The sequence below is a fragment of the Oncorhynchus gorbuscha genome, linkage group LG07 (genome assembly GCF_021184085.1).
Source record: "Oncorhynchus gorbuscha isolate QuinsamMale2020 ecotype Even-year linkage group LG07, OgorEven_v1.0, whole genome shotgun sequence".
In the NCBI taxonomy this organism is placed as follows: domain Eukaryota; kingdom Metazoa; phylum Chordata; class Actinopteri; order Salmoniformes; family Salmonidae; genus Oncorhynchus; species Oncorhynchus gorbuscha.
This window is the reverse complement of record NC_060179.1, coordinates 41836060-41852950: the sequence shown is the minus strand read 5'-3', so window position 1 is coordinate 41852950 and position 16891 is coordinate 41836060. Positions and strand designations below refer to the sequence as shown.

The 16891-nt window shown below is 42.3% G+C and overlaps 1 protein-coding gene across 1 annotated transcript in view; it reads right to left on the bottom strand.

Annotated features, from left to right (window-relative positions):
* LOC124039872 (src kinase-associated phosphoprotein 1-like) overlaps positions 1–16891 on the bottom strand; it is a 45433-nt gene that overhangs the window by 21255 nt on the left and 7287 nt on the right. The window contains exons 5-8 of the mRNA XM_046356374.1: positions 844–924; positions 648–731; positions 403–527; positions 215–278 (exon numbers count right to left, since the gene is read on the bottom strand). Of these exons, the coding sequence (XP_046212330.1) occupies positions 215–278; positions 403–527; positions 648–731; positions 844–924 (354 nt within the window). The remainder of the gene's footprint in view (positions 1–214; positions 279–402; positions 528–647; positions 732–843; positions 925–16891) is intronic.

Sequence of the window (16891 nt, the reverse complement as noted above, 5' to 3'; positions counted from 1 at the left end):
GAATGCCTTGTGACGTAGCGGATGAGGAGGTTTGGAAGGCGTCTGATTGGTCGTTTTGGGGATGGATATATTTGGGAATGGATATAAAATGGTTTGTTTTCTGCCCTTTCAGGCAATAGCAATCTAACAGAGGACAAGAAAACATACACATCAATCACTATATCATTTTCTACTACTGTGTCTTTGAAATCGTTTTCGAACTATGTAGATATACCTTTCAGGACAAAGTTTATCTGATCCACCCATTCCCTGGCCTCTCGCGGACTGCTAGCAGTGAACTGGGGAGGATAGACACCATCATAAAGTATGATCATTAGGTCAGACTGGTATGCTATGAAACATTACTGTCATTCAATCCCATTGTTAGGAGTCAGTTGTATTGTTATTGTACTGTACACCCACCTGAAAGGAGCGTCGGTCAGGGGCACTCAGCTCAAAGCAGGCATTCTTCTTGGAGTCTTTACGTAGGTTGGCCACCAGCTCTGCGCTGTAGCCATTGATATAGAAGGAGCCCTTCTGCTGCTTGTCTGAAGGAAGAGGTGTCAACTCAATCTCCTCACCAGAATGTTCACAGGTATGAGTTCCAGGCATAAATGACTACATAGGTACATTGTATGTCTTAGTGTTATGTAAGGGATCAAACCAACCCTTGTCGCTCCCAAAGTAGTAGAATATTGTGTTATTGAGGACACACCATCGCTTTTGCCATTCTAAGCTGAAGAAGCTGTGATCTAAATGGAAAATGTAATGAAAATAACAAATGATGTAATTCTTCCCACACGTCTTTAAATGAGCACTCAACATTCAATATTTCCATAATAATCGACTCCATAATCTTAGTACCCCGTCGTTTCTTTTCCAGGTAGCCTTGTTTCAAGATGTTACTGAGATCCTGGGCTGCCACCATTTGGATCTCCTCAAAGTCTGTGGAAGATCACAAAGTAAGATACATATAAGTTGACAGAAAAATGTTGGTCTATTATTGTATTTGTCATGGACTCCATGTTGAAGATGTGTCTCTCATACCCAGGAAGCAGCAACAGGCCACACTGCCAGCTGTCCCTGGATCAAATACACCACTGCTAGCTTAGGGGAAACTGGGATCAATACATTTACAGCACTTCTGTAAATGTACTGAGATGACAGAACAATTTTGGTGCTGCAGATTAACGATGCAGCAGATACAGTACCTCTGCTCCCAATGCAAAATCAAATCAAATCAAAATGTATTTGTCACATGCACAGAATACAACAGTGAAATGCTTACGTACAAGCCCTTTAACCAACATTGCAGTGGGGAATGAACAGAAAGGGTCTCTGTATGACTCCCTCCTGGTCTGGAGCTTCAGTTATACAGTGACTCTGCACCTCAGAGACCTTTAGGTGTGTGCTATTAACTGACATCTAACAGATGTGTTACAGAGAGCCGCACCATGTCACACATGTAGCAGTGTAAAATCAGGGCAAGTTCAGGACCCTGAGACCTGACACCTCCCTCTGCAACTGGATCCTGGACTTCCTGATGGGCCGCCCCCAGGCAGTGAGGGTAGGCAACAACACATCCGCCACGCTGACCATCAACACCGGGGCCTCTCAGGAGTGTGTGTTTAGTCCCCTCCTGTACACCCTTTTCACGCATGACTGCGTTGCTGCGCACTATTCTAAAGCCATCATCAAGTTTGTTGACGACATGACAGTGGTAGGACAGATCACCAACAACGATGAGGCAGCTTACAGGGAGGAGGTCAGAGACATGGCAGTGAGGTGCCAGCACAACAACCTCTCCCTCAATGTCAGCAAGACAAAGGAGCTGGTAGTGGACTACAGAAAACAGATGGGAGAGCACGCCCCCATCCACATCGATGGAGCGGGTCGAGAGCTTCAAGTTCCTCGGAATTAACATGGTCCAAACACACCCACACATTTGTGAAGAGGGCACGGCAGTGCCTCTTCCCCCTCAGGAGGCTGAAAAGATTTAGCATGGGCCCTCAGATCTTCAAAAGGTTCTAAAGCTCCACCATTGAGAGCATATTGACTGGCTGCATCACCACTTGGTACGACCACTGCAAGCCACCCGATTGCAAGGCGCTACAGAGGGTGGTGAGTATATCACTGGGGCCAAAGACTCCAACCAACCAAGCCGTAGACGGTTCTCTCTGCTACTGCATGGCAAGCCGATACTAGTGCACCAAGTCTGGAACCAACAGGACCTTGAACAGCTTCTACCCCCAAGCCATAAGACTGCTAAACAAGACTGCTAAATAGCTAATCAAATGGCTAACCGTAATCCCTGCATTGACCCTTCTTTGTGTAACCGATGTGAAATTGCTAGCTAGTTAGGGGTGGTGCGTTTCAATCGGTGACAAATGAATTCCAAATGTAAAGCTGAAACTGATTGAGTCAATAAGAACTCAAACCCTTTTTTTATGGAAAACCTAAATAAGTTCAGAAGTAGAAATGTGCTTAACAAGTCACATAAGTTGCATGGACAGAGTAGCAACAATAATGTTTAACATGATACAATTATCTGTAAGGTCCTTCAGTTGAGCAGGGAATTTTAAACACCGATTCAACCACAAAGACCAGGGAGGTTTTCCAATGCCTCGCAAAGAAGGGCACCTATTGGTAGATGGGTAAAAAATGTAAAAAGCAGACATTGAATACCCCTTTGAGCATAGTGAAGTTATTAATTACACTTTGGATGGTGTATCAACACACCCAGTCACCACAAAGATACAGGCGTCCTTCCTAACTCAGTTGCTGGAGAGGAATGAAACCCCGGAGGGATTTCACCATGAGGCCAACAGTGACTTTAAAACAGTTACAGATTTTAAAAGGCTGTGATAGGATAAAACTGAGGATGGGTCAACAACATTGTAGTTACTCCACAATACTAACCTAAATGACAGTGGAAAGAAGGAAGCCTGTACATGATCAAAATTTTCACAAATGTGAATCCTGTTTGCAACACGGCACTAAAGTAATACTGCACAAGTAATCACTTTACCCCTTCCTTATATGTACAGAACTACCTACAATGATCTTGTATCCCTGTAAATCGACTCGGTACTAGTACTCCCTGTATACAGCCATGTTATTTTTTACTCATAATTGTTATTCATTATTCAATATGTATTCATTCCTCGTGTCACTATTTATATATATTTATTTTAAATCTTTAACTCTGCAATGTTGGAAACTGACCCATAAGCATTTCACTGTTAGTCTACACATGTTGTTTATGAAGCATGTGACAAATACAATTGGATATGATTTAAACATCCACTACATCTTCATTTTGACTTTAAATGGCCATTATTTGTCTCTCTTTACGACTCCATCTAGGATTCCACAGTTGAATGGAATTCAACCAAAGTGCCTGTCCTCCTGAACATACATGACAAAACAAAGCTCAATCCCAACCACTTTTCAATTAACCTGTCATCAGGCTTGAGCCTAGTTACCAAGGAGGGAGGATGGGGGAACAGGTGGCCCCCTTTGGTTTGGGGTGCAGGAGTTATTTAAATCCCATTTATACTAGTCTGTGTGACCTTTAATTCAATTCGGACCACGTATGTCAGAGAAAGAGGCCTGGAATCCATCCCCTTTGAACCAGACCTTGACTTTCAACGAACAAAACCAAACACACTGCGCCACAACTGAGTCTTCTTGTCCAAACATAGTAGATGAAACCCCCCAACGTTCAGCGGAAAGGAGCGTCTCTCTCATTTATTACAAAATCCAAAACACGAGAGAGGAAGAGACAGAGCTGATAGCTTCTATGCTGCCCTGGTTGAGCTCCCCTAGCCAAAATGTCAGTGGCTATCTGCCCCTGTTGTTTTACTGTATGCAAATTAACCTGGTCCAGAATGCAATGGAATCAAAGTCATATCTGAACTTCGTGGCGTATAACAGAGATTCACGTTATAAGCCCATCCTATGCGTGTGCGACATATAAACGCTGCACTGGCCGCTGTACCTCGCAGGTTCTACTGACAGGTAAGGTGGTCACTGGCGGTCAACTCAGAGTACGGTCCAAGACACCTCATGACACTACCACACTCACATATCACTCTGCTTTGTGGATGACTTGACTCGTGCCACTAAAAATACGGCAGCTGGCGCTACGCCGCTACAGACTATTTTGTTAAAGAGAACCTTATCATAACAAAAGCCCAGTCACCTCATCCATCCAGTTCTCTGTTCCAGGCCTGCTTCCTTGTCGTGACACCTTTTAATCCCCTCATCCATCTACTTCCTTCCCTTTTCAAAGGCCTTTCCCAGTTAATAGTTGAGGAGACATAAAGTCAACGAAGGGATGGTTAGATTTGCTTGAATCAGTAAACAACAGAACGATGGCTTCTCACCCTCAAAGGGAGCTCCTTGACCAGGCCTCATGGTTTAAACCAGGGATGTGGTTCATGCTGGATTTAAAATATATCGCAAGGGTCAAGGAATTGCTCTGACAGCTTGAGGACAAAATTCACCAACAATCAAAGGGCTGGTGATTTAGAATGATTCTTGATTGGTCCAGGGTTCTATCACAGGGTAGCACCTTAAAGTTCACATAATGTACAGTCAGAAATCCTACTCCCCTGACATATTTTTATCTCACCCCTCTGTATAACAAATTCTGATTGGTTGAGAGCAAGCAATACCTTGTCTTATGAAAATACTTATCAACAGGTATAGCAATGTATCTACTCTTGGTTTGAGCCAAAATGTGAAACTATTTATTAAAAACATGTATGATTCACACAAACCACAACTACGGAATCCAATTTGTTTCAATTGGGATGTTTCTTAAAACACAGACACACAAAGAAGCAATGAGATGATATTTTCCCTAAACTGAAGAGCACCATCTATTCAAGGCTTCTTCCAAATCCAAGATGGAGGCGGTTCTTCTATCAATCGTAAATTGCTTTATTAATTATTCAGCGCTATGCATCTCCTTCATTTTCATTCTTTCCTGTTTAAATTAGTGTCATTCATATCATTTATATTGTTATTAATTAAACAGATATACACCTACAAAAACCCCATGTTAACCCTTAAACCAAAGTGACATATGATGCATGTGAGCTGCCATAGCAGTGTCATGGCCACTCTCTCTCATTTGGTTATTCACCCTTAGTCTCAGCATGGTGTTACGAGCTCCAGCAGTTGATCCAGCAAAAATCTCTTGATTTATGTGATAATGACCAGAAGGAGTTAATGTATTCTCCCATTAAAATCCACTTTAGTTATGCTGCAAGTCAATCCGAGGCTGGCTAGAGAGTGAATCATAATGAAGGCAAATGGTAGTTGGGAGGACGAACACAATATATTATATCTATATTGACATAACGCAACAAATGTGTTATAAAAACAATAAATGGTGTGAAGAGGCTGTCAGTGATTTACATTGAGTAACGTAAAAATCTCAAGGTGGCCGGCCTGGTGTGCAGGGTACTGCCCAGACTCAGCGTGTCAGCTCAATGTGAAACTACCCTGGTTAGGTGTCAACATAACCTGGGTTAAATGACTCATCGTTACCTGGAGGGCCTTGCCATAGACAGCTGCTAACCATCCTATCCAGGAGTGGACTTTCTCCTAATCAGTTTTAGGTGAGCCAAAATGGTTGTGTCCTGGAACTGTTCAAGCTGGGTCAGGTGGGTTAGTAGAGCTGGTGAATTGATGACACACCTCTTTCCGGGAGAGAATTAGGATAGGAACCATACTGTTTCTCCTCAGTAGTCCTTGGATCCCTAGCACTAGCCTCTTTCCTGTGTCTTTTGCTGAGAAAGATACTGCATTGAGTCGGAGTAGAGAAAAAACAGGGCCGAGACCTGACCCCAGTGTGAACCCTGGTGATGAGGTGAACCAGAAGGCAGAGGCTGGCCCCCCCAGGCCTGGGGGACAGAGAGAGTGAGGAATGCTGCTTTGGAAGACAGAGTGACAGTGTGACCCCCTCCGACACTGTCCTTAATTAGGAAAAAGGATCCACTCAGTGCACCCTCACCCTGCCCAGCACTCCATCTGCACACAGCCCAGGCTAAATGGAGACATTTCTCCTCATTACAGTAGGAGAGCCTCCTTCTTCCCTGTGTGTGCATCCCTCCACAAAGCCACCGTCAGGGGGAGGAGGAGAGACACAGAGGCTCTGAGGTTAAAGTCCAAATGTCCTCCCTGCCCCCAACTCCAACCACTGATCTGATTAGGATTTTACTCATCGATACGCAGAGCATATAGAATCAATCTTGTAATGTATGCTTCTGAGCAAAAGCAGTAGAGGTCCATGTTTTATTTATGTAAATAGAATTTACAGTATGTTATGTATCGGTATTGTGATAGCAACGAGAGGTCAAATATTAGCCTCTGTGTAGGCCAATGGCTATGAGAGGGAGCAGATCGCTTGCCTTTCTGTGCCTCTGTGCAGGATAAAAAATATTGTGTCAGTCCTGCCAGGCTCTGCTGCTTTCCCATTCCCTGCGCCAGTGTTCAGGGGCAGAGGGAGCAATCTTAAGTGACATCAGGTTCCCCCTGGGAAGCCATAAGGAGTGACTATATCGCACTAAATTCCCTCTCATAGATTTACAACCACTATTCAAATGCTTAACTGCAGATACAATTATCCTCTAATCACAGGGGATAGCTTTCAGCCGCCTCACTGACACTTGGAAAAACTACAGTTGGGATACAAATACCAACAATGGCGGAGCACGGCCCACAGGAAAGTTTGTCTATCTGTGATAAAACACTGAATACAACAGCAAACCAATAAGGGAGTTTTGGATGAAAATGTATAAATCTAGGTCGGCATAGAGTGGGAATAAAAACAAAAATAGGGATTTAGATTACATACAGATTGGCAATTGCCATCGTTTACATCAGGAAGCAAAGTACAATTGTTTTGTGCTAACATTGTGGGAACTGAGAAGTAGCAGCAAAAAAATCAAAGTAAGCTAAACCTGGGATTAATGTATAAATGATTATCTAAAAAGTACAATTAAAGCCATTTTGGATAAGATAATAATTGTCTTACTAGTTGTGTTTTGATAGAGGCTATTGTTGCGAAATTGATGGAGTATAAGACATGCAATATAACGTTTTTCTATGGAAATAGAATAGAATATTGTTTTGCATACAAATCTAAATAAAGATTTCTCAGCCAGCCAATAAAGGGGGAAATGTCTAGAACTTTAGAGTTTCCTTGATCATGTCATCTGTCTAATGAAAACCTCAGTGATTCTTCCATTTGTGGGAAAATATTGATCATTATTAGCCATTCTAATGTACCAATACATTTTATTTGATGAGAAACAAGGGCTAAAACTGGTGGAAGATACTGTACATTATACAGATACTGTACACTGCTGTTTGAATAGAAGAAGCCTCGCTCTATGATTAGATTTAGCCATTTATTATTTGCATTGTGGTGTGCTGATGAGTGTTATTTAATCATTTTACTTGCTTTATAAATCAATTTAACTAGGGAATTTGAAAGTTGCTGTTTTCCTTTTCCAACTAACCAATTAAGCATTTTGTCTTTCATTTTCCATTTTAATTTTCAAAGTGTATGCAAATTGAGAGAGAGCAATGCCACACGGTCATACATCTCAGCCATGCCGGGCTTCTGTACATGGATTTTAAACTAGTGTAACCAACTCTCAGGCTGCGAACCAAGAGAGAAATACCACACCGTCATACATCCCAGCCATGCCGGGCTTCTGTACATGGATTTTAAACTAGTGTAACCAACTCTCAGGCTGCGAACCAAGAGAGAAATACCACACCGTCATACATCCCAGCCATGCCGGGCTTCTGTACATGGATTTTAAACTAGTGTAACCAACTCTCAGGCTGTGAACCAAGCCAACCCAGGTCTCCCGCGAACCAGAAAAGCATAGACTTGAAGCTGAAGCCTTGCATTGATTCGGGGAGCGAATGCAACTTCCGATCTCAGGCAAGGTTAGGCCTTCATGTGGGGTAACTGAATCACGTCAGTTACAATTCACCATCCTTTGACCTCCTCCTCCTCCTCACAGAAACAAACCTGAGCCACAGGACAAATGTAACAAACAGGGTTTGAACAACAGTCTTCTGCACCTCAGAAGAGCACATTAGTCCACTAAACCAAAGCCTATAGCCAATGCAACTATTCAGGTAACTATTCAAGGTTACTCATCATGCGAACTACTAACCAGGAAGAAGTGGTTCAGTGACTACCCACAACCCACATGTGATGAATAACTTTGCCTTGTGTTGAGTAACTTTGGCTTAGCAGGCTAATATGTTCTTCTGGTTTACAAAACACCAGATTCAAACCCCGGTGGTTACACTCGTCTAAAATCAATCCACAGCCAGCGTGACCATGTCTAGGATGTACAACTACACGGTGGTGCCGTGTTTCTCTTCTGGTTCACCCCTCCAGGAAATCATTTGCATACACTTTGAAAGTGAAAATGAAAAGAGAGAGGTTGGAAAATGAAAACAGCCGCTTTTTCCATTTCACTTTGCTCATTGCATTTACGATTTTCTGTTAATCATCTGCCATTTTCTGTTTACCATTAACCATTAACCATTAACCATTAACCATTAACCGTTTTTCGATTTTCATTTTAACTTTGTAATTTCATTGTGGCATGAATCATGTGCATCATGTGCAATTGAGCATTTAAGTTTTGCATTTTGGAACAGGCACTGATCACCCTCCCTATGTGTCTGATTATCTTGAGTACATTGTCATTTTTTTTATTGGTTATAGAATATGACTATTTCTTAGACACTTATATGGGCTTTACTGAATCAACAATAAAAATAATTTGATTTTTAATCAATGTATCAATGTAGTAACATCATTTATCATTTATGAGAACAATAAACATACAACAAAAATAACCAGAATTGAAAATATCAGTGGCACTGCGGTAATTTAGTGCCAAAAGTCCAATAAAGTAATCTGCTGTTTGAATAGAATAAGCCTTGCTCTATGATTAGATTTAGCCCATTATTATTTGCATTGTGGTGTGCTTGCTGATGAGTGTTATTTAATCATTTTACTTGCTTTATAAATCCATTTAATTTATGGATCAACACTATATTAATATAATGTTGAGAGCTTCCCGTGTCTGGAATACACTGGCATCAGACACACATAACTGCACCACTATCACACTTTCACAAAAAACTATTGTTGCTATTACTATTACTATTGCTTTTTGTGCTATGTTTCTCTGTCTGCATGCTGCGTCTTGCTTGTCCTATGTTGCTCACTGCTCAATGATTGTCTGTATTGTTATTGTAATTGTTTTTAATAACCTGCCCGGGGACTGTGGTTGAAAATGAGCCGGCTGGCTAATACCGGCACTTTTACTGAAACGTTGATTAATGTGCACTGTCCCTGTAAAAATACAAATAAAACTCAAATCTATCTACAAATCTATCTACATAGGCCTATTATGTAGTGAATTCACATAAAGTGGTTTCAACCATTGATATACACATTTTCCATGAGCTGTTTATTCAGAGGGGAGAGATCTATTGCTAACAATGTTTTTGTTTTCAGAAGAAGACAGACCGATCTGCATTAGGACAAACTCCCAAACTCAGGATTAATCCTTGCATGACTATTATCAGTAGAACAATCTAATCCGGCTGTAAGATGCTACAGAGGGTAGTGCGTACAGCCCAGTACATGACCGGGGCCAAGTTTCCTGCCATCCAGGACCTATATACTAGGTGGTGTCAGAGGAAGGCCCAAAAAATTGTAAAAGACTCCAGTCACCCAAGTCATAGACTGTTCTCTCTGCTACCGCACGGCAACCGTTACCGGAACGCCAAGTCTAAGTCCACAAGGCTCCTTAACAGCTTCTACCCCCAAGCCATAAGTCTGCTGAACAATCAATCAAATGGCCACCTGGACTATTTACATTGACCCCCCTTTGTTTTTACACTGCTGCAACTCGCTGTAGAAATGACCTCGACTAACCTGTAGCCCCGCACAATGACTCGGTACCTGTACCCCTGTATATAGCCTCGGTATTGTTATTTTATTGTGTTACTTTTTTATTTTATTTTTTACTTCAGTTATTTTGTAAATATTTTCTTAACTCTATTTCTTCAACTGCATTGTTGGTTAAGGGCTTGTAGTAAGTAAGCATTTCATGGTAAAGGCTACACCTGTTATATTCGGGCAGATGTGACAAATAAAATTTTATTCGATTTTTTGACAATATTAAGTACTGTGTTTTTACATGATTGAGTGTGTTCTTTTCCACACAGAGTGATCACACACTATTTCCCCGAGATAAGGCTAAGTTACAATACAGGCTACAATATATCGTTGGAGATCATTTCCATTGTAGATAAGCAATCTGCTCACAAAGTACAGGCACATGGTTCCACACAGAGGCAACCCTGTCACGCTGACACACATAGTGCGATTGGCTCTCCAGTGGTATCCCTGATGAACAAGAGGGATGCATCGAATTCAGTGTCCTCAAATAACTCCACAAGGGCATGTTAATGACCTCAAAGTGCTACATTAAAGCCCCAATTAAACAAAGGAATCCCAGAGGCCTTGGAAGCTGTTGTGCCCCTGTCTTTGCACAGGCCAACACATCTCTCTACTCTCCATTTATTACCCTAAGAAATCAGCGGGCCACCTGGGCTTGGCATCAAAACTTGATTCATCTCCAGAAATGGATTCAAGTGGAGAGGAAAATCAAATTCTCATTTGCAAGATAGGAGGGGGGAGAGGCGAGGGAGTGAATGCAGGAGATACCTGGGAAGCCTAACCTCTGGGTGAACCTAGCGCATGGTGATAGTTTTGCTATTTGTCTGTGTCATTGAAAGCTAAAGGGGAGATTAGAACCACCCAGCCCGGGCTTCCCACTCTGCATGCTGTCTATGTAGACCAGGGGTGTCAAACACACAGCCCGCGGGCCGGATCCGGCCCATGATGGGGGTTTGAGTAAAAAAAAAAAATGTAAATACATTTCAAATAAACTCAATTTACTTTTAAATGACTAAAACCAAATGGAAACTGTGCAGAAACTATAATGGGCTTTACATTCATACAGTTCTTTTGATTGTGTCCAGCTCGCAAAAAAAAACACCAAACAGTCAGGGAGCAAAAAACATTTCCAAAACAATGTATAGAGAACTATTTATTTCCATTTTTAACGGCGAGGAAATATAAGACATTTTCAGTGCTGTCCTCTGGACCTCGTCGAATATCGAATGCGGCCCCCGAGGGAAAATGTGTTCGACACCCCTTAATGTAGACTGTTACACATTTGACATTCTCACAGCCCTGTTTTCTCTGTGTTTTACCAAAGACTTACACCAAAAAAACAATTAAACAAAGGAAATTAAGGAGAAAGCTGAAACAAAATCGCTTTTTACAGAAGCTGCCAGAAAACAACATGGCAGAGCTTGTAGTGGGGGCGAGGAGACAAGAGTGATGGATGCCCCTCAGTTAATGACATCTAAATCCCCCCCTTCAAGCAGTCCTCTCCTCTTGCCAGGCAGCATGAGAGAGTGAGAGTGTTGGAGATGAATAGTCTAAACAGGGAGTTAGGGCGCAGAATGGGAGCGAGGGGGAGCAAAGGAGCAGAGAGAGAAAGGAAAAACGATCAGCATCTGCAGCAGAACAGTAGCCCCAGGGGAATAGCGTGAACTTTTGAACCCTGATGGCAGGGCCAGCATCATGCCGAGCCTGTTCCAGTCTTGTAATGTGCCTCTTGACTAAAGTAGAGGAGAAGAGCGAGGGAAAAGGAGAGAGTGAAGGAGAAAGGAAAAAAGAACATTAATATGTTGTGCATCCTGCAAATGAGTAGCATGAGTGGCTTGAAATCCATGCACCAATGAACACTGGAAAATGAATTTCCCTGTTTTCTGAAGGGTGGGTATTTCCAAGTCAAAAGAAATGTAGATCTGTGGAGTTACTATGGGCAGCCAGGTCAATATTCTAGACAAGGTTACTGGGTTCTGACAGGTCACAGATTGACCAGACAAGAGGCCAGGGGTCAGAAGTTCACTGAGTGGATAGACAACATGACCACTCACAGGGAGAGCCAGGTCTGTTTCTCACAGAACTTCTAAACACTGTAGCTGAGTCAGCAAAGTACCGGCTAAAATAAAGATAATCTGTATCTGAGGTATTTTTGTATTTGTATTTATTAGTTGCCAAGGCAGGCACATTTTCTGATGTCCAAACACATTAAGGCAATTACATTACACATGAACAGAAATATAAGACAGTACATTATGTAACATTATTACACCACTACATAGCTACAATACAAAATGTATAATACCACTATATTACAATGCACGTGTGTAGAGTGCATGTGTTAGCGTATATGCGTGTGTGTGTGTGTGTGTGTGTGTGTGTGTGTGTGTGTGTGTGTGTGTGTGTGTGTGTGTGTGTGTGTGTGTGTGTGTGTGTGTGTGTGTGTGTGTGTGTGTGTGTGTGTGTGTGTGTGTGTGTGTGTGTGTGTGTGTGTGTGTGTGTGTCTTTTTACAGTCCCCTCTGTTCCATAAGGTGTATTTTTATCTGTTTTTTAAATCTGATTCTACTGCTTGCATCAGTTACCTGATGTGGAATAGAGTTCCATGTAGTCATGGCTCTATGCAATACTGTGCACCTCCCATAGTCTGTTCTGGACTTGGGGATAGTGAAGAGACCTCTGGTGGCATGTCTTGTGGGGTCTGCATGGGTGTCTGAGCTGTGTGCTGGTAGTTTAAACAGACAGCTCGTGCATTCAGCTTGTCAGCTTACAAAAACAAGTAGTGATGAAGTCAATCTCTCATCCACTTTGAGCCATGAGAGATTGACATGCATATCATTAATGTTAGCTCCCTGTGAACATTTGTTCTGAGCCAATTGTCATTCTCCTAAATCCCTCTTTGTGGCACCTTACCACACGACTGAACAGTAATCCAGGTGCGACAAAACTAAGGCCTGTAGGACCTGCCTTGTTGATAGTGTTGTTACAGTAAGTAGGCAGAGCAGTGCTTTATGGACAGATTTCTCCCCATCTTAGCTACTGTTTTATCAATATGTTTTGACCATGAGAGTTTTACAATCCAGGGTTACTCCAAGTAGTTTAGTCACCTCAATTTGCTCAATTTCCACATTATTCATTACAAGATTTAGTTGAGGTTTAGGGTTTAGTGAATGATTTGTCCCAAATACAATGTTTTCGGTTTTTGAAATATTTAGGACTAACTTACTCCTTGCCACCCATTCTGAAACTAACTGCAGCTCTTTGTTAAGTGTTGCAGTCATTTCAGTCGCTGTAGTCGTTGACGTGTATAGAGTTGAGTCATTACTCAAAGCCAGTGGCATGTCGTTAGTAAAAATTGAAAATAGTTAGATGGCCTAGACATCTGCCCTGGGGAATTCCTGATTCTACCTGAAGTATGTTGGAGAGGCTTCCAATAAAGAGCACCCTATGTGTTCTGTTAGACAGATAACTCGTTATCCACAATTTAGCAGGAGGTGTAAAGCCATAACACATATGTTTTTCCAACAGCAGACTATGATCAATAATGTCAAAAGCCGCACTGAAGTCTAACAAAACAGCCCCCACAAATCTTTTTATCATCAATTTCTCTCAGTCATTTGTGTAAGTGCTGTGCTTGTTGAATGTACTTCCCTATAAGCATGCTGAAAGCTGTTGTCAATTTGTTTACTGTAAAATAGCATTGTATCTGGTCAGGCACCATTTTTCTCCAAAATTTACCAAGGGTTGGTAACAGGCTGATTGGTCAGCTATTTGAGCCAGTAAAGGGGGCTTTACTATTCTTAGGTAGCGGAATGACTTTTTTCCCTCCAGGCCAGAGGGCACACACTTTCTAGCAGGCTTAAATTGAAGATATGGCAAATAGGAGTGGCAATATCATCTGCTATTATCCTCAGTAATTTTCCATCCAAGTTGAGGTTTAACAGCTTCCTCCACTAAAACCACTTACTATACAGAGGCCATTCAAAGTCTAGCCACAACCCCACAAATCTCTTTATTTATTTAGTTGTGTGTTATCTTTGACTGGGGCAGGTGCATCTTTACATACTTTATACTACCCACCAACCTTTTTCCTCTATGCAATTTTGTTCTCGATAGCATAGTTATAACGAATAGCATAATATAATTGAAAGCAAACTCTTTCCGAACTAAATTATACCAATCAAAACACAAAAATGTTACGTTAGCACACTCTTTGGCAATTTAAATTCTAGATTTACATTATATTGACCCAATGTAAGAAAAATGTGATACAATTTATCTGAAATGACTATTTCAAATTCAAAAAGTTTATCTTGGCCTTTTTCTAATTGGCCGTAATCGATGCAGGAAATAGTGTTGGCACTGTCAGAGCTGGAGCCTGCTGCCCATTGTCTCCGATATCTATCAGTCAGCAGACACAAGGGCCCAGGCTACCTGCATTCTCTGATACCACACAGTAGCTCTGCCTACCCCTGCTTCTAACGAACAGATCTTTCTCACCACTCAGACATGTTCGTCAATAGATCATAGCAATCAATGAGATCAATAAAGAGACACTAATCATCTGGTGAGATATCAGTTTGAGAGTTGGTGCCTGTTTCAACTTTAACATGTCCTGCATGTGTTCAATAACAAATATGTCCACTATGAAACATATTGTTAGATGTTTTACTAAATCAATAATCACACCTTTTCTACGCACCTGAACAAATATAGGAGATAACAATATATGAGCACAATCATTATGACTACAAAAATGTTGCAGAAGCAGAGATACAGTATCAAAACCCAATCTCCTCTGGCCGCTCCTGATACAATGGTCTGATGCAAATACTTTCATTGCCTCGGCTGCCAACCAATATCACAATACTTCTTTTAAGACAGATCGTAAACTTGACCCTGCAAAATGGCATGCCAAGACTCATAGTACTTTGACCCCCATCTCCTACTTCCCTCCCTCCGCTTCCCAAGTCCTCCTCACACTGGAGGAGTGCTGGGTGGTGATGGGGGCTGTTGTCAACCGGGCTGGGGTGAGACTGCTGGCACGGTCAGGTCAACTGTGTGGTCGGCGGGTGAAACACAGTTCAAATTACCATGCAGACACATAGGGAAACAATAGAGGGTCCATCTGTTCCTGTCAGCCATTACAAATCTGGTGTCACTGGAGACAACAGGCCAGGCCAATTAGTGAAACAACACTGTGTCGGTGACTACATCGAATACACTTATTCAACACTCAGGTTAGGGAGCAGAGAAATAGAGGCAGTCAAATTCCCATGTCAAATACCTACTGAGTGTCATGGGTCTCCTCTACATAGGGGAACCAACTGAACCCATAACATCCATTTTCCTATACTTACTTCCTGCAGTTCTTTCAAGCCCTTGTAAACTCAGCAAAAAAAGAAACGTCCTCTCACCGTCAACTGCGTTTATTTTCAGCAAACTTAACATAACAAGATTCAACAACTGAGACATAAACTGAACAAGTTCCACAGACATGTGACTAACAGAAATGTAATAATGTGTCCCTGAACAAAGGGGAGGGTCAAAATCAAAAGTAACAGTCAGCATCTGGTGTGGTCTTCCCTGTAACCCACAGCGTTGAGATTGCCTGCAATGACAACAAGCTCAGTCCGTTGATGCTGTGACACACCGCCCCAGACCATGACCGACCCTCCACCTCCAAATCGATCCCGCTCCAGAGTACAGGCCTCGGTGTAACGCTCATTTCTTCGACGATAAACACAAATCCGACCATCACCCCTGGTGAGACAAAACCGCGACTCGTCAGTGAAGAGCACTTTTTGCCAGTCCTGTCTGGTCCAACAACGGTGGGTTTGTGCCCATAGGTGACGTTGTTTCCGGTGAGGTCTGGTGAGGACCTGCCTTACAACAGGCCTATAAGCCCTCAGTCCACCCTCAGTCAGCCTATTGCGGACAGTCTGAGCACTGACGGAGGGATTGTGCATTCCTGGTGTAACTCGGGTAGTTGTTGTTGCCATCCTGTACCTGTCCCGCAGGCGTGATGTCCGGATGTACCGATCCTGTGCAGGTGTTGTTACACGTGGTCTGCCACTGCGAGGACGATCAACTGTCCATCCTGTCTCCCTGTAGCGCTGTCTTAGGCGTCTCACAGTATGGATATTGCAATTTATTGCCCTGATCACATCTGCAGTCCTCATGACTCCTTGCAGCATGCCTAACGCACGTTCATGCAGATGAGCAGGGTCCCTGGGCATCTTTATTTTGTGTTTTTCAGACTCAGTAGAAAGAACTCTTTTAGTGTCCTAAGTTTTCATAACTGTGACCTTAATTACCTACCGGCTGTAAGAAGTTAGTGTCTTAACAACCATTCCACAGGTGCATATTCATTAATTGTTTATGGTTCCTTGAACAAACGTGGGAAACAGTGTATAAATCCTTTACAATGAAGATCTGTGAAGTTATTTGGATTTTTACGAATTATCTTTGAAAGACAGGGTCCTGAAAAAGGGATGTTTCTTTTTTTGCTAGGTTATCTCTAGAAATTAAGAAAAATTAAGAAAAAAAGAAGAAGCCCGCACACCGCTCTTGCTCGTATCACTGCTCTTTAATAAGCTTTACATATCGGCCTCAAGGCCATAGACATTGCTCCACCCACATCCATTCAATGCAATGTCGACATAAGGGTGCAAATTAAAAACACTCACAAGAGCTCTGACGAAGGGATTGAGGCCGATACGTAAAGCTTAATAAAGAGCAGTGATACTAGCAAGAGCGGTGTGCGGGTTTCTTCTTTTTTCTCATCTTATTCAACTGTTACCATGCACCTGCAACAAAGATAGCTCAGACGTACTGTGACGGCCCTGAATTTTTCTGAACCGTCTCAGTGCAGCTCCTTCCAATAGGGCGCT